The sequence below is a fragment of the Poecilia mexicana genome, unplaced genomic scaffold, assembly GCF_051168715.1.
Source record: "Poecilia mexicana isolate PSO_F unplaced genomic scaffold, ASM5116871v1 scaffold_15, whole genome shotgun sequence".
Taxonomy (NCBI): Eukaryota; Metazoa; Chordata; class Actinopteri; order Cyprinodontiformes; family Poeciliidae; genus Poecilia; species Poecilia mexicana.
This window is the reverse complement of record NW_028263384.1, coordinates 16,618,059-16,638,572: the sequence shown is the minus strand read 5'-3', so window position 1 is coordinate 16,638,572 and position 20,514 is coordinate 16,618,059. Positions and strand designations below refer to the sequence as shown.

General features: G+C 38.5%; 3 protein-coding genes across 4 annotated transcripts in view; 2 read left to right on the top strand and 1 right to left on the bottom strand.

Annotated features, from left to right (window-relative positions):
* The window catches only part of tet1 (tet methylcytosine dioxygenase 1), a 36,836-nt gene extending 32,015 nt beyond the window's left edge, over positions 1–4,821 (top strand). For both annotated transcript variants that reach the window (XM_088013198.1, XM_088013197.1), the window contains exons 11-12: positions 544–688; positions 777–4,821. In XM_088013198.1, the coding sequence (XP_087869324.1) occupies positions 544–688; positions 777–1,804 (1,173 nt within the window). In that variant the 3' untranslated portion in view covers positions 1,805–4,821. The remainder of the gene's footprint in view (positions 1–543; positions 689–776) is intronic.
* Positions 4,822–5,683: 862 nt separating this feature from the next.
* On the top strand, positions 5,684–12,633 carry eif4e1c (eukaryotic translation initiation factor 4E family member 1c). Its single transcript, XM_014974410.2, has 8 exons — positions 5,684–5,781; positions 6,227–6,317; positions 8,241–8,326; positions 9,898–9,993; positions 10,435–10,498; positions 10,794–10,907; positions 11,011–11,150; positions 11,503–12,633. Exons 2-8 carry the CDS (start codon positions 6,300–6,302, stop codon positions 11,615–11,617), a joined length of 633 nt encoding a protein of 210 aa, XP_014829896.1. The 5' UTR covers positions 5,684–5,781; positions 6,227–6,299; the 3' UTR covers positions 11,618–12,633.
* A 1,237-nt stretch (positions 12,634–13,870) lies between these two features.
* On the bottom strand, positions 13,871–19,503 carry LOC106908334 (transmembrane protein 150A). The gene is made up of 7 exons (XM_014974408.2): positions 19,029–19,503; positions 18,152–18,199; positions 18,015–18,077; positions 17,851–17,918; positions 16,974–17,104; positions 16,259–16,436; positions 13,871–15,886 (listed from the first exon to the last, which is right to left on the bottom strand). The coding sequence occupies exons 1-7, from the start codon at positions 19,091–19,093 to the stop codon at positions 15,693–15,695; spliced, it is 747 nt and encodes a 248-aa protein (XP_014829894.2). The 5' UTR covers positions 19,094–19,503; the 3' UTR covers positions 13,871–15,692.
* Between the last annotated feature and the right edge of the window lie 1,011 nt (positions 19,504–20,514).

The following is a 20,514-nucleotide window of genomic DNA, read 5'->3' as shown; positions in this document are numbered from 1 at the left end:
GTGCGTAGAAGCAGAACGGTCAACGGTCCATGTTTGGTTCCAGTCGTACTTTAACCCCTTAAATCTTTTTATATCCTGTTGCAATTTTTATCCCATGCAAATGTTGTATATTTTTTGAGGAGTCCGTGTAACAGAACAACATAAAGTTGCAGATAATTGTGGAGTAGTAGGGAAATGATACATGGTTTTCCCTTTTTGCAAATTAAAATTGTTTTACGCTGCACATTCCACATGTAAGCATGACTTTTAATTCATTCAGTTTAGAGCTGAAGGCGCTATGTGCAACTTTGGCTTCAGATACACTCTTACATGTTTTACACTATAGCTTAGTATTGTTGTTGCGAGACTTCTGAAAACTTCTATGACTTTCAGAAAGAGAAGTCTGACTTTGGGATTGGCGTTCCAGTTAATTTTCCCAACTCATAATAAATCCAACTTAGATTCAGGGGCAAATTTTTTAATTGACTGTGAAAAATTATGTTTAAATGTTTTTTTTTTGTTTTGTTTTGTTTTTTTGTATTTATTGGGTCCATTTGTTTTCAGGTGCGCCTGCTGGCTGAGCCTGTGAAATCTGCTCGTAAGATAAGACAGGAAGCTCGTCTGAAGGCGCAGGCAGAGAAGATGGAGAAGAAGCTCGGCATGTCATCTCTCACTCCTGGGAAAGTCAAATCTGAAACCCCCAATAAAGGTAGTACGGCACATCTAATTATCCGAACGTTTTTGCTTTTATAAGAAAATTACAATGAAAACACATGCCGTCTGTTTTCCCCAAAAAGAGCCTCAAGGCTTCTACAGCGCTTATGGAGTACCACCGAGACCCACCAGTGTTGGCAGAGCCACACCGGAGAGAAATCAAGCCGCTGCTTACAGCCACAGCGTCAGCAGCTGCACTTCTCCGGGGGCGGGGATCGCTTCGCAGCGGGAGGTCCTCCCCTCCAGCCACCACAGCGTATCAAACCTTCAGTTTAAGCATAACGGCGAAGCTGTCGGCTACCATACTGCTGGTGCCACTATGAGTGGTTTAACTCCAGCTTCTGGTGAGCAGGGTGCTTTACTAGAACGTATACCTCCACAGAACCTCAACAACGACTTTCCCTTTAAAGCTGAGCCCAGCGAGATGCACTGCTCCGCTCTGCACAGACTGTCCCCCTCCTCTTTCTCTGCCAGACCTACCTCTGAGGGCCTCTTCGGCAGGCTCAATGGACTTCTTCGGGCTGCAGAAGATCTTGCAGGAGAGGTCAGGGGTCACGACTTCCCTCCAGGCCAGTCTCTCCCCTTACAAACCTCGCCGCTCGAAGAACCGCAACAGGCAAAGCAGGAAGAGGTGTGGTCCGACAGCGAGCACAACTTCCTGGACGAGGACATTGGCGGCGTTGCTGTGGCGCCGTCACACGGCTCAATCCTGATTGAGTGCGCGCGCCGTGAGCTCCACGCCACCACCCCCATCCTCAAGCCGAACCGCCGCCACCCAACTCGCATCTCCTTGGTCTTCTACCAGCACAAAGCCCTGAACGAGCCAGGCCACGGGATGGCGATGTGGGACGCCAAGATGGCCAAGCGGGAGCGGGAGCGGGAGGAGGAGGCGGAGAGACTGAGGATGGAGGGAAGCGGCGGTGCGGGGAAGAACAGAAAAACATCAGGGGGCGGGGAGGGAGAGGAAGACGAGGATAAAGAGACAGCGGAGGCAAGAAGGGTAATGAATGTCCCAACACGGCAGGCTTTCACTGCGCCAACGGGCGGCGTTATCACCGTGTCTCCTTATGCACTTACACATGTGACGGGCCCTTACAATCGCTGGTCTTAGTCGGCATGTTTCAACAGACTCACTTGAAACTCCTACACCGTGGTTCTGCCTTACCTCATTCACCTTCAATCGGCTACTCTCATCGTCATTGTGTCGTTTTTTTTTTTTGTTTTTATTGTACTTTTCTATTGTCTGCTAACTTTGTCCTTCTTAGAGTCTGCCATCTTTGGTGATGGGAAGGACCAAAGTTTGTTGGCTTTTCAACTGTGAGTTTCGGTGCTGGTTTTTAATGTAAAGAGATGGTGCTTTGAAGCAAGATGTTTTTAAACTGGTTTTATACACATGATTTAGAACAAAAAAAGATGTGATTATTTATTCTGATCATAACAATTTCTATTTAATTTCTGATATAAGCCTGTTTACTGCAAGATGTCTATGATACCCTGCTTTATATTGTACAGTAGGAGGGTACTTTGGTGCCATTCTCACTGTAACCTTGGTTTAGCAATTTTGTTACTTCACATAATTTTATTTACTACAGATTGTCACATGTAGCATTATGCGTTTTCCTTTCACTGCCTCCGTCTTCTGTTGGTGGTTTTAAAAAAAAATCACTTTTTTCTTCATCTAGATATTTTATTCCTTTAATTCACAGCTATAAATGGCATATTAAAAAGCACTTTCCCTTAACTTGAAAAACAGGGCATAAGCCTGAATTGTGTGTGCTGACAGAGATACTATACAGTAAATTTGACAGTTAAAAATTAACCATGTTTTGTTTTACAGTATTTCTGCAATAATTAGCTTTTTATTCAGTTTGAGTACACATATATTTAATGAAATTCTGTTCTCACCAAAGTAATGAATCATGAGAAACTATCGGGAGTAGGTTCTCAGTTCCACCAGAGCCGGTCCAAGGCTGTGTGAGGTCCTGAACAGAGTTAGTTAGATGTGCGGACCCTTGTAGCTGTCACCACAGCTCCGCTAATCTCCCTTTGTTACTATTGTTAGCTAGCAATATTAGCATGTTAGCTGAAACCTAGCTGCTGGCCAATGAATGTGCATCCTTTATAGCAGCAGGTTGAGCTAACATTTTAACTAATGTTAGCTTATCAAGAATTTCAGTAAGTTTGCTAGATTTCATTCTCACACTACATTAAATGTGGTTGACCACTTTTGTATAGCTTATCTCTTTACATAGATTATTTTCTTGTATTTCTTTCTTACAACATTCACTTTTATTTTAAAAATAAAATATCTAGAGCTACAATTAAATATGGACACAGAAGTTAGCTGGTCAATGAAATTAGATCAGTTTTAGCTTGATTGGTGATGTGGACGTAATATTTTATCACAGTATTTTGTTGCATTTATTTCGGTGACGACAAAACGTTTTAAGAAAATTTATCACTGTGTTTTTAATAATACTTCTTGAATTGCATGCAGACCGAATCCGAACAAATCCTTCTCTGAAAGTACAATTTAACCACTACCAAAAAGCCCGCTTCACCACAACAGTTATATTAATTAGAGCATTTGAGCTGTTAAACAGTGCACAACATTGGATTGAGTCATATTTTGACACGTGCAGCAGTTACTGTTGCTCTTACAGATCCTACTGTAAGAAGAGAAAAAATAATTTAAATTGACCGATTGTGAGGTTTGCTAAGTTTATCAGTGAGAGGTTGGCCTTGCTTTTGGCAAAATATTCATAATTACACAAATGAGACCAAGACAGAAGACTCTGAGTTATACTTGGTGGAGGCATATTTGGGAGCAGTGAGGGAGCTGACCCAAAAGATCAGAATCTTTGAAAAGAGATGAACTCGCCCTCACTCGCTAAGAACTGCGCTAACCCTTCAGATTGTTACTATAAAATGCTTAAGGCAGTGAAAATGGACGGCTGCATTGTATTTCTGTTTTGTATCAATTGCTCTCATATCTTCGATTGCTCATGCCTTGGGCCGGCTCTGGTATTCCACTCTTGGAAGAGGCGTCTTTCATAGGGAACAAGTGTGATTATAGGACTTCAGAATCTAACTGTATATTTTAATGGTGCTATCTTACAAGAAGCTACAAATGTGTCAGATGTCAACACAACACCCTGTTGTAAAACCACTTGAACACCATGTCGCACTCAAACAATTGCTTAAGATGTTTTTTTCAAGTGCTCAGCTCTTGTGAAGACCTTTGTTTACATATATCTTTTTACAGGGTCTCAGTAAAGGGGCTGGGAGTAGCTCCTGGGAATTTTTTTGTACCCATTAAAGAGAAGCTCTTTATTTTTAGGAACTAGGATGATTGCAACTTTAGCACAACCCTTCACTCATATTCACACTAAGACAGATGGCATTACATCTTTATCTGAAACATTTGGTCGCCTGCTTAAACTCGGTTTTGGTGCTAAAGGAAAAGATGTCAAAGTGCAGACACTGACCTAAACTGGTTCTAAACTGTATAACGGTGCTTTTTCTAGAACCCGTCCTTGTCGAATGTGTTCAGACATTGTCTGTATCATTTCCTTTGTCAAACATTGGTAGACGGGGGACAACAAACGAAAGCATTAATACGTTTTTCAAGTGCAAGTTGAAGGTGCATACTGGTGCAGTTTTTCATTTACAGTTTAAATGTCTTCCACGTTTTAAAGATTTCTCCAGCAGCTCTTAAAAAAATCTGAACCTACATGCAAAAAATAAATAAACAAATGAATGTAAAACTGTTTGGAATCCACTGAATTTTAAACATCACATAATAAAATGAAAATTGTATTTTTTTTTTTAATTATTATTATTATTTCTTTTGAACGGACATTTTCTGTCCACATGAAACATTTTTGTAACGAGCACCAGCATTTAGACAGACTGTAAATATGTATGTGAACCACATTGTTTTTACTGTACTGTTAAAGGTGTTTTAGACAATGGGTGATCTTGCTTATTTTAAAACTGAATTACTGTATGTTGCTAAAAGTATATCCAGTTTAGACTTGAGAAGAGACTAAATTTAGCATTCCTTTTACGGATGGCTGATCTCTTTCAGGATTGTTAAATAAAGTCATATTTATATTTTGGACCTCATCATGATTCGTTTTTGTTGTTTTTGTTTCAGTTTTTCACTCTAGCTTCGACAACACATGGCTCACTGATAAGTTCCAGTGTGTTGAAATACAGTTTTAACCACAACTTTACATGCTGTTTATTTTTGATATTTAGTCATCTATCCAATTAGGAAGAAAAAAATAAATTTTTATTTGCTAAGTTACAGACACAGTCATTGTCTAAAGTTCACATGAAGCCATAGGCTTCGAGTTGATTTAATACATATTGCAGGGATGCACATTTGCAGACGTAGCATAAGGCAACGTGTCACAACACACTGCTTCATGGTGTGAAGCAATCACAAAAAGGATAAATAATCCAGAAAATTTAGGGGGTGGTCATTGCTACCCCTGCATCTTTTGAAAGATTCAACTGAATCATGCTATGACGATGGAGATGCAAAGTGTTCCCATCAGTGGTTATGTCAGCCTGGGAACAATATTTTGCTAAATCTGTCTCCTCCGATCTTAAGATGAAACCAACAGATGGTCTCAGACTTGGATTTCTAAAAGTTCTCTTACATACACTGGAGCAGGATCATTTAATTTTTATAATGGATTCTAAAAAAAAAAAAGAACACATTACCAGTCCTTTCTTGAGATAAGTAATATACTTACCAATTACATTGTTTTCAATTGTAAGCGCTACAGCTGGCATTTAGGAAGGATTATAAGTCAGGTGATATACACAAAATGTTTTATCACGTGGATAATGACAGTTCCTCGTGACTTTTTGTCAACTTTAGTCCTGGTGGAAAGTATGATAATTTACTAAATCACATGTGACAAAGCTGCCTCTTAAGGATAATAACCAAGGAGGGAACTGAGCTCTAGGCACCAGGCTCCAAGTTCATCTGGTTCAAAGTAGTTTGGCATTACAGTGAATAAGCTTTTAGTCAAGTACAGACAGATCCACGACATAAAACTACCTATACACAAGGTAAGAGAGGTTTCAGATTGTGGCATCTATTGTAGATTTGTGATCGATGGTAGTAACTGAAATAGCAACTAATTTATTTTTACATTTCAAGTTATATTTACCAGATTGTATGTCATGAAGTCACATTTTTGTTTCAAAGTTGTGAAAAAGATAAATAATATTATATTTTAGGTTTGCATATCAGCAGAATTAAATTAAAATTTGTGTTCATAACACTATGGAGAGAATTTTTTTGTCACCAAGTGTTATATACTTTCTCACTTATTTTTCACTATCACTAATCTAATAGTCTTTTGGCTCACGTAAGTCGTTCCCCCCAAGGAATACTGTATATTATTATTATTATTATTATTATTATTATTATTATTATTATTATTATTATTATTATTATTATTAAATACAATTATGCGGAGCTTGATTATATCCTTTCGTTCGGTCACTCAAGTCAAACTGGAGCGGTGCGGCTTCCGTAGAGCGGATTGAAGCGTCGCACGGTCAGATCGTTTCTACAAGTCAAGATGGCGACATCGGAGCCGGTAAGAGAGACGAGACACAGATGAAAATAACCGACTGATGCGCGCGGAGAGGCTCGTTGAGTCCCCGCTTGATCTGTTAGATTTAATTTCCGAAGTTTCCACGTTGAACGTGACGCTTGTATTTAGGGTAATTGACGGTGTTTCGCATTAACAATATCGGCGTGGATTAGCGTTAGCATGCAGTGCAATGTGCCTGACTTTGTCGGCAGGGAGGGACTGATTGACTGAGCGTCGTTCATTCATACTTCACGCAGTGGTTTGCCTTGGTGTTACTCGACATTAGACCCAAAGTACGGTGGTGGTCATGCCAGGAACATTTTTATTTTGCCCCCTCTAATTTATTGATGCAGTTTATGACGCTAAAAACACGTGTGTATCGAGCTTCTAACTAGCCTAGCACGCCTGCTAAAACTAATGCTAGCAACCCTTAGTTGTGAAGTGAGCTAAGGTTTTATCTTTTTTCTGGCACTTATTACGAGATTTATTGAATTTGTTTGGTCTGTGGGTGTTATAAATGTTAATTTGGTGACTCACGTTCAAATGTGTCCTTCAAAAACACAGCTTGGAATATGTTATAATATTGTCAGTGTAGGGCCTATGAAAGGCAGAAGTCTTCCATAATGCAGATATTAAAACCTTGCAGGTGTCTCGAGTTTCTGCTTTTTAAAAAAATATATATATATTTAACTGATGAGTTTAAAATATAATCAAAATGTCTGTTCTCCTATTATCTCTCTACGTCCCTCCAGCAGCAGTCAGAGTGTGTTTCTGAGTTTATCATTGACATTTCTTTTTAACTGGAGTTTATGCTAATGCATATCCATGGTTTCAGCCTTGGCTCTGACGTGTCAAGTGGACATGTCCATGGTGCTGTCTGTGGTGCTGAAGAAATGAGATGTAGATGTTTACTTAAAGTTAACATCCACCATCTAATCTATCTTTCTAATTTTGAATCTAGGCGCCCTGGTAAAAGGTAGCCGGTTTTCACCGTTTCTCTCATATAACTAATCTTCTTTTTCAATTTTACTAGTACACTTGATGTCTTAAGATATTGAAGTCATGAGAATAAAAGTTTGTCAACCTCTTACTGTAGCTTCCTGCAGGCATAGAAGTGAACAAACTTTTATGTCTGCCTTACCTTTTATCCCTCCTTTTTTTAATATGGCAAAATTAACATCGACACAGCCTGTCTGTTCTGTTTTGCAACATCTTGGGCGCTTGGTCGCGTGAAATCTGTGGAACCGTTGAACGTTCAGAACCACGTTTCAAATCACGTGATGAGTCTCTTGATCTTGAGGTTTGGCAGTGACAATGGGGAAAAACATCAAATCTCCAAAAGAAGAGATGGAATGCAGATGGTGATCAAATCATGTAAATGCAGTTGATGCACTTGCGGCTCAGTCTGTGCTGATTTGGATTCACAAACCCCCATTTTGTTGAACGCAGCGAGTGGGTTAGTCATTCATCTGGAATGAATTATTTAATTGGTGGTGGGGAGGGGGCCTTGTCTTTATTTGTATCCTTATAGCTTGTCTCTGCCCTCCGAGGGTTTTCTATTCTGTGTGAAGGACGATGTGAAAGTGAAATTCAGATTTTACGCAATCTGATTATGGTTAAGAAATACTCTTGTACAACAGAGAATCAGAAGCCAAGTTCACGGCCGTGCTTTGAGAAGCTTGCTTAGTCATCTCACTGTTTCGTGTTGGACGTCTAAACTAGGTGACTGATTAAGTTGGCAGGATTTAAAGGCTAAATTGTTATTGAAATTGCATTAGTAAATATTACTAATTTTTTGTAGCTCTGATTACAAAATATGTTGGTGCCTTTCTCGTCTGCAGTGTGTGCAAAACTAGGATTCATTCAGATTCATGTATTCTGTTTCCTCTGCAGCTATATGATGTGTTTGTGTCTTTATCTCTTTAGAAAGCAGCTGAAACTGAAGATCAGCAGGCTGATGGTCAGGTTGTTGCAAATCCTGAGCAGTATATCAAACATCCATTGCAAAACAGGTGAGAATCAAAACCACTGAGTTGAATAGGTGAATGTTGGAAAAACATTTTGAATATCAAACTTGGACTGTTCTACTGAGATAATTTCATGTTCAAATGAATACATTTCTTCCTCATTTAACTGAGTTGGTTAATTAACTACATCCTTCTTGATGGACATTATAAAAACATTTGCTAAATACGAGCAAAGCAAGAGTAAAACTTTCCTGTTTCTGTGGTGGCACTAAGCACATTGTGTCTTTTAGTAATTCAAGCTTCAGAAACTTTGAACCTGTTTGCAATTTCTTTCATCTTGTTTTATGATGAAAGAAATTGTGTTTAAATCACACAATGAAGCTTAGCTACACAGTTGCAACATAAGGAGACATGGTAATCTCTTTAAGTTTCAGTGAGGTAACATGATTTTCTTACAAGGTGCTACTTGAAACTACCAGCTGCTTGGAAATATGAAAAACATATTTTGCTTCTGAAAATGTGTTGTTTTGGGGGAAGTAAAAGAACATGCAAATATATAGTTACAGTTAAATAAGCCTTAAAATAAATAATAAAAAAAACCTATATATTTATGAAATACAAAGTGGAGAAAATCAGAATGCGAATTTTCTTGCATTGAAGAAAATCTGATCTGGGTTGTTCAGACTGTCATAAAAAGATCAGATGCAGGTCACATTAAGGCAACAAAAAAAATCAGAATTGGGTCGTTTCAGGTTGCAGTATGAAAACAGCCAAAGTGATTCATATCAGCCGATATTAATAACTATTGTTTAGATTTTTGTTTTAAGTATCGGAGATACTGCCAAACTGGTGACATGACCTTTCTTGTTTTTTAACTGTTTTATCCACAGCTTCCTCTCGGGTTTTTTTTTATTTTTTTATTTTTTTTTTGTTAACAGTTATGAGATATGGTGGCAAACCCCAAAACTGCTACTGCGCAAGTTACTCAAGAGGTTGTTGCTAGGTAACAACAGGTGACTCAACAGGTTGTTGCTAAGTAACAAAGAGTGAGTGCCTGAGTTAGTTTATGGCACACACTTTGATTAGCTAGCTGGGAGAGGTTGAGTGACCAAAGTCTTTACTCTGCCTACATCCCCCAGAATGCTGTGGGGTTCTGCATCAGACTCCAGTAAAATTATTTAACATTTTATCAGCTGTTGACATTGATCATGTGTCTGGTCTATTGCCCAGCCTTACTACACAGTAATAATGGGTTTTACGCTGCTGATGGGTGGGTTTAATGGAACAGCTGTAGGTGGTGGGGGCACTGAGTTCGCCTGGTGTCCCCTGTCTGCCCTCGGCCCTCTCCCCTACCAGCCCCGCCCCTCCTGGGAACGTATGAAAGAATAAATGCTCCCATTGTACACAAAGGCTGCGTTTCTAGTGCTGCCGATGGTTTTCTGCGTTCATGTGTGCTTTTGTTGAGAAGCTGTTGTTTCTGCTGTGCACTGAGGTCATACAATATGAAGTAAAAACCTCTTTCGACCAATTTGGCTCATAATATTAGATAAGAGGTATTTCCTTTGTGAGAGAAGCAATAAATTGCCATTTGAACCTGAACTTGCTTCCTTTTTCAGATGGGCCCTGTGGTATTTCAAAAATGACAAGAGCAAAAGCTGGACGGAGAACTTGCGTCTCATTTCCAAGTTTGACACAGTTGAAGACTTTTGGGCGTAAGTTTCGTTTTTATGAAATGATACAAACTCCCGCAAATACAATGTGGAATCATTTATGTTGACTGAGATTGACTTCAAATGAATTCAACTTTTTTAATTTTCTGAGTTTTTATGAAAGTGGTTTAAAAGCACAAATAATCTCTCGTTTTTCTTTTTCTATTTCAATAATGTACTGTGAACTGTTTCTGAATATTACAAAGATACTATTGAATATTCCCATAATATATTTTTCATGCTGAATATATGAAACCTTCCATCAAAACACAAACGCATATCAGTTCAGCAGGTCTGTTTTAAAGTCTTTATTTGGCTCCCATGTCTGCAGGATGTTGCTGATCATTTTACTGTGATCTGAAGCAAATGAGGCTCGACATATATGTTTGGATTTTACTGAGTTTTGTTGTTTGATGTTAAAAATTCTTCTGATCTTCGTTGCAGATTATATAACCACATACAGCAACCAAGCAAACTTGGCTTTGGTTGTGATTATTCCTTGTTTAAGGTAAATCTACTTCTTTTTTTTTTCCTTTTTGTCCATTTGTATGAATATTTGGTGCCTACAATCTGACATTTTTTCCTTGTTATCATCTGATAATGTTTTATTTCTCTTAATATGTTGAAATAAAATAAGAGTTGGTATTATTTCACTTTCACAGTCTGGTTTTCATGCACACAGGCATATCTGAAATCAGCTTTTTCAAATTAGACTGTTCTCTTGAGTTTAAGAATATATACAATGGACAAAATATGAATGGACACGCTGTAGTATTTCACATAATTGTAATTATCTGTGCCAGGATGGTATTAAGCCAATGTGGGAAGATGACCGGAATAAGCTCGGGGGTCGATGGCTGATGACCCTCAACAAACAACAGAGGCATAACGACCTCGACCGCTACTGGATGGAAACGGTACCACCGCTGTTTTCTCCTCACAACGACTCCCTGTCATCTAATAGGATGATTTGTTTAGGAAAAGATGAATTGACCCACGTTGTCATGCTGAACCTTACAGCTCCTGTGTTTAGTTGGTGAGTCATTTGATGAGGCAAGTGAAGAGGTATGCGGAGCTGTGGTGAACGTCAGACCTAAAGGCGACAAAATATCCATCTGGACAAGCAACTGCCAAAACAGGGAAGCCATCATGACGATAGGGTAAGAAAGAAAGTCACACCAATATGCAGGACTGTGCATAAATATTTATACCCTTTGGTCTTTTTCACATTTTCTCACAATACAACCTCAAACTTTTGTCTTTTGTGATGTTTTATGTCGTAGAACATCACAATTATTGTGATGTGGAAGAAACTGATCCTTGGGTCTCAAATCTTTTATCAAGTAAAATTCAGAAAAGTGTATGGAATATAATTATATCGCACCTTATGTTGGTCTAACATGAAATCTCAGTGAAACACATTAAATTTTTTTTTGTGACTGGTGTTATACTGCTGGATTCCTACGACCATTAGATGGTGACTGTGAGCTTCTCTTCCTTGTGTCTCTACAGGCAACTTTACAAAGAGCGTTTGAACATCCCTATAAAAGCCATGATTGGCTACCAGTCTCATGACGACACGTCCAGTAAGAGCGGCTCCACCACCAAGAACATGTACTCTGTTTGAAAACCCTTCCCCCTGTTTCAACTTGCTGTAGATTTAAACAATTACCAGTCTGCATCATCACATTAACTTTTTGAGTTGTCAACTACTATAGTGTATTTTCCTTTTATTGCAAACAAATATTGTTTAAAGTGTGTACAGTCTGAGCTTTCCCCCCACCCCTCCAACACAAGGAGTTATTAGAACCAGGCTGGCTGGAGAGTCTGCCTCAAGATGTCTTAAATGAGCAGAACATAAATGATTTCCTTTTAGAGTTGAGGAGTTGTGTGACTCGTATAGCGACCTCCCACGGCCATGCTGAGAGCGAGCTTTTTTCAGTACTCGACTTCTTTGAGTTGGGAAAGAACCCCCCTTAACTTTTTAAGGCCTTGTGTTTTCCTCATGCTGAATTCTCCTCTAAAAAGTGTTTCTTCTCCCACGAGAAAAATTCTAGACACATTTATTTTTGCTTCACGGAACAAGTTTTAAGGACAGGTTTTAACTTGATTTATTCAGAGCATGAGGTGGGCTTTCAGGTGCATCAGCATGAAGAATCTACAGTATCCTAAAGTTCGGAAAAGCTGTGGTCACACTCCAAAGTGGAAGGTTTGGATTTTAAGGCCATCTGTTACTTCAGCCACGCTGGAATTGTTGAATATTGCTTGTAGTATTTCTTGTTTTGTTTTTCTTCCACTTACATTTATTTATAATGTATGCATTGCAGTTACTTAGTTGAAATACAAAAACGAAACTTGTTTTATTTTTCTTTGGTTACAGTTTATAGTGAGGACTACTGCATATAGATGACATTTTTTCCCCTGTGTACCATACAGTAACATTGCTGACAGAAGGTGTGCTTTTCACTGTTCTCTTCCTAACAGCAACTGTAGATTATGTCGCACTCCTCAGTTGATGCGAAAGAAAGATGATATTCATTGTGAAATGACTTTGCTCATAATGTATCTTTATTATCTGTAATTCCAGGATGTATATTACTTCTTCTTTCAAGTAAAGGTTAAGTGCTTTGCATTAAACCACAACATTGTTGTCACTTTTGTGAAGAGTTTTGAGTTCTCAGTGATTCAGCATTAAACCCAATCTACCAACATTAGTTTGCTTGTGAACAACTGCAACGAGTCCAAAAGCCTTACAATAAATTGTTTAATGGAGACTTGGTGATCATAAGATGCCACCCTGAGCTGTAGTTTGCAAACTACTGGTACACATAAAGAAAAAGTATTTTGAGAAAGTTTTTGTCATTTCAGGAAGTGAATCCCATTCATACATTTATTACAGGAGTGAAATATTTTATTATATTTTATTTCTGGTGCTTGAAATCCTCGAAAGTGCTTGAATTTCAATTGGGTGTTTTCAAGGTTTGGAAGGTGCTTGATATACAAATTGGAAGGTTTGCTAATGTTTGATTAAAAGCCAAAATATGGAAAACATCATTTATAACTGAAACCAAATATTTATTGTAATTTAAAATGACCCAGGCATTCAGATGACAAAACCTCAAAATTTCATCTCAGAAAATTTGAATATTAGAGCAATTAAAAAAAATTATAATTTTAGGTGCACCATATGCTGAGGCAACAGTTGTCAATGCTGCTCTCCTCGGTATGATTCAGGTCATTTGCTGCATGTCTTCTGTTAGCTGGACTCTTGTCCAGATACTGTTGAATAAAAATTGATGGTACCAAAATCCATCTTTAAAAAAAGCACATTTTTAATCTATGTATACTATGTAATGTTCAATTTATGGTCCACACAGTGTTTGTCGCTTCAGCCATCAAAGACTGAAGCGACAATTTACAGGTGTCCAGAAGACACACTCTCCACAAGGACATCAAACAAAAGGGTCTTGCTAAAGGAGCTGGTTGTTCAGAGTGCTGTATCCTTGCATATTTATAGAAAGTTGTCTAGAACAAAAAAAAAAAGTGGTGTGAAAAGGTGCACCAGCAACAGGAATAAATGCAGCCTTCAGAGGTTTGTTGGGCAAAATATTTATCTAATCATCACAGCTTTGTGCAAAGACAACTATTATTGAATTTTGACGCTTCCTACAAGCTCTCATGTTACTTTATGACCTGAATGTTTTCAGCAAGACTGAGGACACTAATGTTGAAAAACAACAAATGAAGAATAGCTGAGGACCTGGTCATTATGGGTTAAGGCTAAGGAAACTCTACAGGTGAGGAGAATTTTAAATTGTTCGTGGTTTTGGGCAAATGACAAGATCACCCATGCGTTTAGGAATTCAAACACAATAAAACATTTTCAGAGATCTTAATCTAATTTTATTTGCAAGAAAAAACAAAGTATATGGGAACGATAATTTAGCATTTCCAAGATGACTCCTGGTTTTATGTTTTTCCAGCATGGTCGTCCCCTTAAACTAATGAGAAAAGCAAGGACTTCACCACAATATTTACCCAACTTGGTAACTCGGTCTTGGAATACCTGATGATACAATCAGGTAATGTAATGGAAAGGACACAGACAACACCTTCTGTAAAGGAGGTGATGACGTCTGTGTGTTTTCAGTGAGAATGAATCGCACAAGTCTTTGTTCAAAAACGTCACTCAGTTTAATTGTCTAGTCAAACAGGATCTTTGGTAGTTACAGGAACTCCGCCCTTCGATCCGAGAGCAGGATAGACTCCGAGAGCATCATAGTCTATCCTGTCTATCAGCACGACACACGTAATGACTTCTTAACGCTATTAAAGTGCCTAAACGTCAGGTTTGTACCGAGCTACAAGAGAAAATGTGTTTGTTGGTACACTCTGTCCACATTCTAAAGGTTATTGCACTAAAAAACACACACAGGCTTGAACCGTTTCATTAATGCCAGATGACTTGGGTAAATAATTTCTGGTAAGTACAGTTTACACAGCTGTGAAAAATTATTCACATCCCTGTTCACATTTTGCTACGGTACAACCACAAATTTTAATGCGTTTTATTAGGGTTTTATGTGATAGACCAACAGAAAGTACTACATAATTGAGAAGTGGAAGGAAACTGACACATGGTTTGCAAATTTGTGGCAAAGTGTGACATTTGTGTTCAGGCATTCTCGCTTTTATTCCCTACATAAAAATCCACAGCAAGCAATTACCGCTGAAAGTCTCCCAATTAGTAAATGGAGTCCATCTGTGTGAAAGTCATTCTCAGTATAACTAAAACCTGCTCTGTGAAAGCCTTCGAGGTTCGTTAGAGAACACTAGTGAAGACCAAGCAAACACGGCAGACAGATCAGGGAGAAAAGTGGTGACTCTCATGTTCGAAAATGGAACAGATATTGCACAAAAATATGCCAATCCATCTAAATTGGCGAGTCGGGCAAGGAGACACAGCCACAGCTACAGTGGAATGATCAAACCATTCCGGTCTTCAAATCAAGACCGTTCAAGTCTCGATTTGAACGGTCCAGCCCAAATCAAGACTTGCACTCAAAGAACAATCTGTGGCAAGATTTTTTAAATTTCTTATCAATTCAATCTGACTGAGCTCGAGCAATGTCGCACCAAAGACTGGGGAGAAATTTTAATTTGTAAACGTGGAAACCTCGTAGAGACGTACCACCAAAAGTGTTGCGGCTGTAAATGCAGTGAATGATTGTTGTACAAAGTGCCGGCTCAGTGCTTCTGAATACATTTCCACACTGCACATTTCAGATGTACTTAGTGTTGGCGTATCATATAAACTCCTGCACACACACACAAAAAAAATAAAATAAAACAAAGGTTGTGGTTAATGTGATGAAAAAATTAGAAAAAGTTCTAGAGAGTGAATGATTTTGAAAGGAACTATAAGTATGTGGTTTGTTCTGTTGCTGTTAAAGTGGAAGAGTTTTAATAAATATATTACCTAAGATACAGAAATGCCCAATTTAAAGAAACCTTTTTTTCAAGTAACAGTTGAGATGATGAAACAAAAGTGAACGTAATCCAAGCCGTCAAAAACTGAAGAGAAGAAATAACATAAAACGCTATTGAACCTTCAGCCAGGGTCCAGCCACTGTGGTCACTGATGTCCTACGCAGTCCTTCACTGCTGTTTGTGCTTTCCTGCTGGATCCTGGCCGCCTTATATCATGACATGGGCAAAATCAAGGGCTTTTCCTCCTCGCGTTTGCTCAGCAGGTTTGAAACCATGAAGGACGAGAAGAAGAAAAACTCCACTGTGTAGGTGAGCTCAAACATCTGCAGGTTGACACTGAGGGTCCACTCGAAAACTGCGGACAGGAGGTTGTAGGTGTACTCTTCCTGGACGAAAAAAATGGTATCTGCAGGTTGTCGAGTTAAGGATCTGAAGGACAAAGTCAGATCATCACTGGAAAGATTGTTTATGGCTGAATTGATCAAGGATTAAATCTCTTTTTTATTTATATTCACTCCCTCACTGAACCGCCCCGGGGAAGGTTTCGTGCTTCCTCCTTGTGTCGTGCAAGCTGCTGTAGTCAGTCCCACTTAGTAAACACAGTTGCACCGCAGATCTGTGAAGAACTTTGAGGCTATAACTTGGGTCTCACTGCTATACTCTGCCTTCAGATATAGTTTAAAATCATCAAGTCAAATGATTGTATTAACCATGCAAATGATAAGCATTTCTTTACTAAACAAAGCTGATGTGGCATTAGACTCTCCGAAAAGGATACAGCAGACAGTCACAGTGAACTGAACCACTGCGAAGAAGACGCGCAGAGGGAAGAGGAACCTTTCGAAGCCGGTCAGGACACACTTCCCCGTCAGGGCGCAGAGCAGGATGGTGTAGAAGCAGGCGCACGTGAAGCTGACAGCAGCTCCGAGGTAGTGCAGGAGAGTTACAGCATCCGGCTGTGGAGAGCAGTAACAGCTTTTTCATTATGAAAACACAGAAACATTCTTCTTTCATTGCAGTTAATTATTAATTCTCTACTAATGCTAGTAGTGAATTATTATTTTTTTTTTTGTCCTTCTTGCTGTTCAGCTCAGTCTTTTCCTCATGATTGGAAAAGATTTCAAAAGAAGGCATGTGATTGGTTTCGGTAGTGGAAAATAGCAGATGGTTTAATGCTCCTGTTGGTAACAGGCTTTCAATACATAAGTCTGGAATCAAAAATAAAACACTGGTTTCTGTGCAACATTATAAGCTGCGTACGAGATTAAAATACGCCTCCTGTGCTGGAAATCTTTAAAGAGTGCATAAAGCAAATAGTGACCTGCCTTTATTTGCTCTTTCAACACAGGTGTGAACTGAAACAGTTCCACATTAATACAAGTATTCATAAGATAAAATCTTTTTACAATTCATCCTTCTGCATAGCAGCCATAGGGGGTCTTCTGCTCACTTTTACACCTCTGAATACTTGAAGGAAATAAAGCACCGCTTACGTTGCAGTTTCCAGCAGCAAAGGCGCCGGCGGCTGCCACCAGTCCAAAGGCTAACGCCATTTTGCTCAGCATGGAGTGGCACATGTGTCTCTCCATTATGTGGGCATGATGGAATACGGTGAATAGCACAACTAAAGACGAAAACAGGATTAGCATGACACATATCGGAACATGCACCAAACCACCTTAAAAAGTATTCATACCCCTTTGACCTAGTTATTAAATATATGTGTATCATTTAATCTCTGTTTAAATTGAGTTGCTGTGTGAAGGCCTCAGAGGTTTGTTAGAGAACATTAGGGAACAAACGGCAACAAGAAACACAGCAGATAAGATATAGAGTCAGTTTAGTTTAAAAAACAATATCTCAAACTCTGAATGAAACTCTGAAAACCGATCAAGGATTTCACACCTGCAAACCTTCAACATATGGCCGTTGAAGGTTTGCAAGGCGAGCAAGGAGAGAATTTGCTATCCGTAAATTTGGGTTTTAAGAAAATTCTCGAAAGAGAGCTAACAGGAAATCCGGTTAGCCGCGAACATGTAGGAAGCGGTAGACAATTTGGTCAGATGAGAAATAAAGTCAAACTTTCTGCAAGCACTGTGTCCGAAAAAGAATCAGTGAACATCAATGAGAGCATGCCGTCCCCCCATGATGATACATTGTTGAGACAGCGTCAAGGGGAGGTTTTTCTTTAGTTGGGACAGAAAAGCCAGTCAGAACTGATGCCTGTTTAATTTTCCTCTCCCTTTAATTAACTTTAAGTTGAAGAACGTTATGAGTGTGAAAAATGGATGAATGACAAATGTCATGGGATGTGAATACTTTTTAAGGCACTTTACATGTGAAGCACAGGCATTTTGCTGCTGAACTCACAGAGAAAGGTTCCCGCATTCATTGTTGCTGTAAACAGCGAGCTTTCTGGAGCAAAAGTGCCACTTCCACTGGAATAAAAAAAAAAAAAACATGTTTTATTATTTATGTTAATGATTCTAGTCTTGGGAAGACAAAATAAGACATTAAGTCTCCTGACTTTTCACCTTATTGTAGGAACATAGCAACATCCTTTGGTCTCGTTCCCTTGGCAGAAATTTTTACCACTCCTACAAGAGAAATCAAGAACTTATTAGTTAAGTTTTTTTTTTTTAAGTTAAAATACAAATGATACTCAACTCACCAATCACTGAGCGAACACACATGATTGTTGGAGTAGGCCATGCCATATCTGAAAAAAAGAATTGCATAAGTGATCAATTTAGTTACATAATATCATGTTTGAATTCCAGCTTTAATTGGATGTTTTGTTAAGGTTTCATTAAATCACAAGTGTCTTCTTATTTCTTTTGTATCAAATTAAGACTTATTAAACAAGTTTATTCATTTATTCATTCTATGAAAACTTTAAACCAGAGTGAATTAACAAAATATTTTGCCTCTCAGTAAATTTTACTGCTAGAACCAAACTCAAAGAAAGACACAATAGAGGAGGGGGAAAAAAACCCACTCCACCACAACTGACTTTTAGAGTTTAATTATTATCAGAATGAATAACAAGGAAACATCTGTAGGTTTTTCTTGTTGATCCAGTGAGCACACCCTGGCACCCTAAACAAGCCGGGTCACATATTTTCATCTCACCATCTCAAGGATACACGCAACTCACATCTGACTAAATTTGTGCTTTTGTGCTGGTTTTGTCTGATTTGGACAACTTTTTAAAGATTATACGGTGCCTCATCTGCACAGAATCATGCCAGGGTTATCTGTTACAAATGTCAGTCCTTCAACGTCTTTTTATTTTTCCTAGCCAGGAATATATAATCTGTACTGTCGTCGTGGTAACCATGAGGTGGTCTTGACATGCTGCCTTTTGTGGAATCTGTCACATTATCAGCAGGAAGCTGATCAGAAGGTGAAAAACAAACAAAACTGTTGTAAACTTGCCATTTAATGCCAGTACACACAGAGCAGCAGAGACAGTAAGCTGTAAAAATGAAATGTTGTCTTTTAACCAGGATGTAAAGACATTAGAGACACTGTCAACAAAGACTTACACGCTCCATGTTCCAATGAAGGACACCAGGGTTAGTGAGATGGGAAGGATGATCCAGAACACCATGTCTCCGGGTTTAGGAAGAAGAATGAAAGTAAAAACAAGGATTCCTGACGTCTTCAACACACTCGGTGTCAGACCTCTTTAGAGGTTTGTGGATTCCTCATGGAGAGAGAGCATTAAATACCCAGGTAAAAAAAAAAATGATCACAAAACCCCTCAAAACCTCAGTGGTAAATAAATGTAATGCTCCTTTTTTTATAATAAGCAGTAACTCCGGTGTTGTTAAAGTAAGTCCTCCACAATCAAGAGCACCGAGCTGGTTTATACGAGCCTCCTTCTGTTTGTCTCTGCCACTCCTCTGAAGCACCACCTTATTCTGAGAGAAGAGCGTTGGGAAACACGGGGTTGGCCCTCTGTCTTTAACCACATTGTTTGTATCGTTTCAAAGACTCTCTGTAGGCTTTGTCATGTGGAAAGCTTTTTATTGTTACAAATGTATAAAAGTTTGGCACATGAACACCGGCTTAGGATTGTGCTGCAAAATACTAAACTTGCTCAACTTTTCCTGTAAATCAATGATGGAAGAAAGTAAAGAACAACTTTCATACATACATATATATATATATATATATATATATATATATATATATATATATATATATATATATATATATATATATATATATATATATATATATATATGAAGAGAAAGAGAGAGAGAGAGAGAGAGAGAGAGATTGTGAAAACATTTTAGGCTCTGAAAACTGAAAGAAAATGAAAGCAGTAACTTATTTGGTTGTTTAATTTTCCAGGAACTTGTGGACTGTCAGGTTTTTGTGAACTTAAAAAAGAAAATAAAAATCTTTCAAAAGCCCCTATTCTCCAAATAGTTATTTCTTTCAATGATTTGTTAGCTAAACTGGGATACACAATGTGGGTCGGAATTCCTGCATGGGATTCTAAATGTTTTAAACTCATCACATTTTATATAAACTGCATGTTATGTCATGTTACATAACATGCAAGGCTTAGGTATTTATTCAGGAGTGTTGCTGTCTACATCACCGCCAGACAGGCGGCGGTCACATTGGATTTTTTTCATTTAATTCTTTTTGACCGTTCTCTGGAAACTCAAGAGAAGGTCGAGAGTGAAAGATCAGCAGCTTCTGAAATACTCAGACTAAAACGTCTGGCATCAACATTGGTACAAATAAAACTTACTGAGAAGCAGTGTTTCATTTTCAATACGGACCCACTTAAGCAAACCGCCGGCAGATGACAAAATTGTTAAAACGGACAATAAGCAACACAAAATACATTAACAAACCACCTGAAAATATCAAATAAAAATAGGCGACACTAGGAATAAAGCATGAAAAACATAAAGTACAATCCATTAATGCTTACTCCATTGTCCTTAAAATGTGTTTAAAATTCTCCAGTTGAATTTAGCTGCACAATTTCAGGTCCTGTTGTCGTTAAGT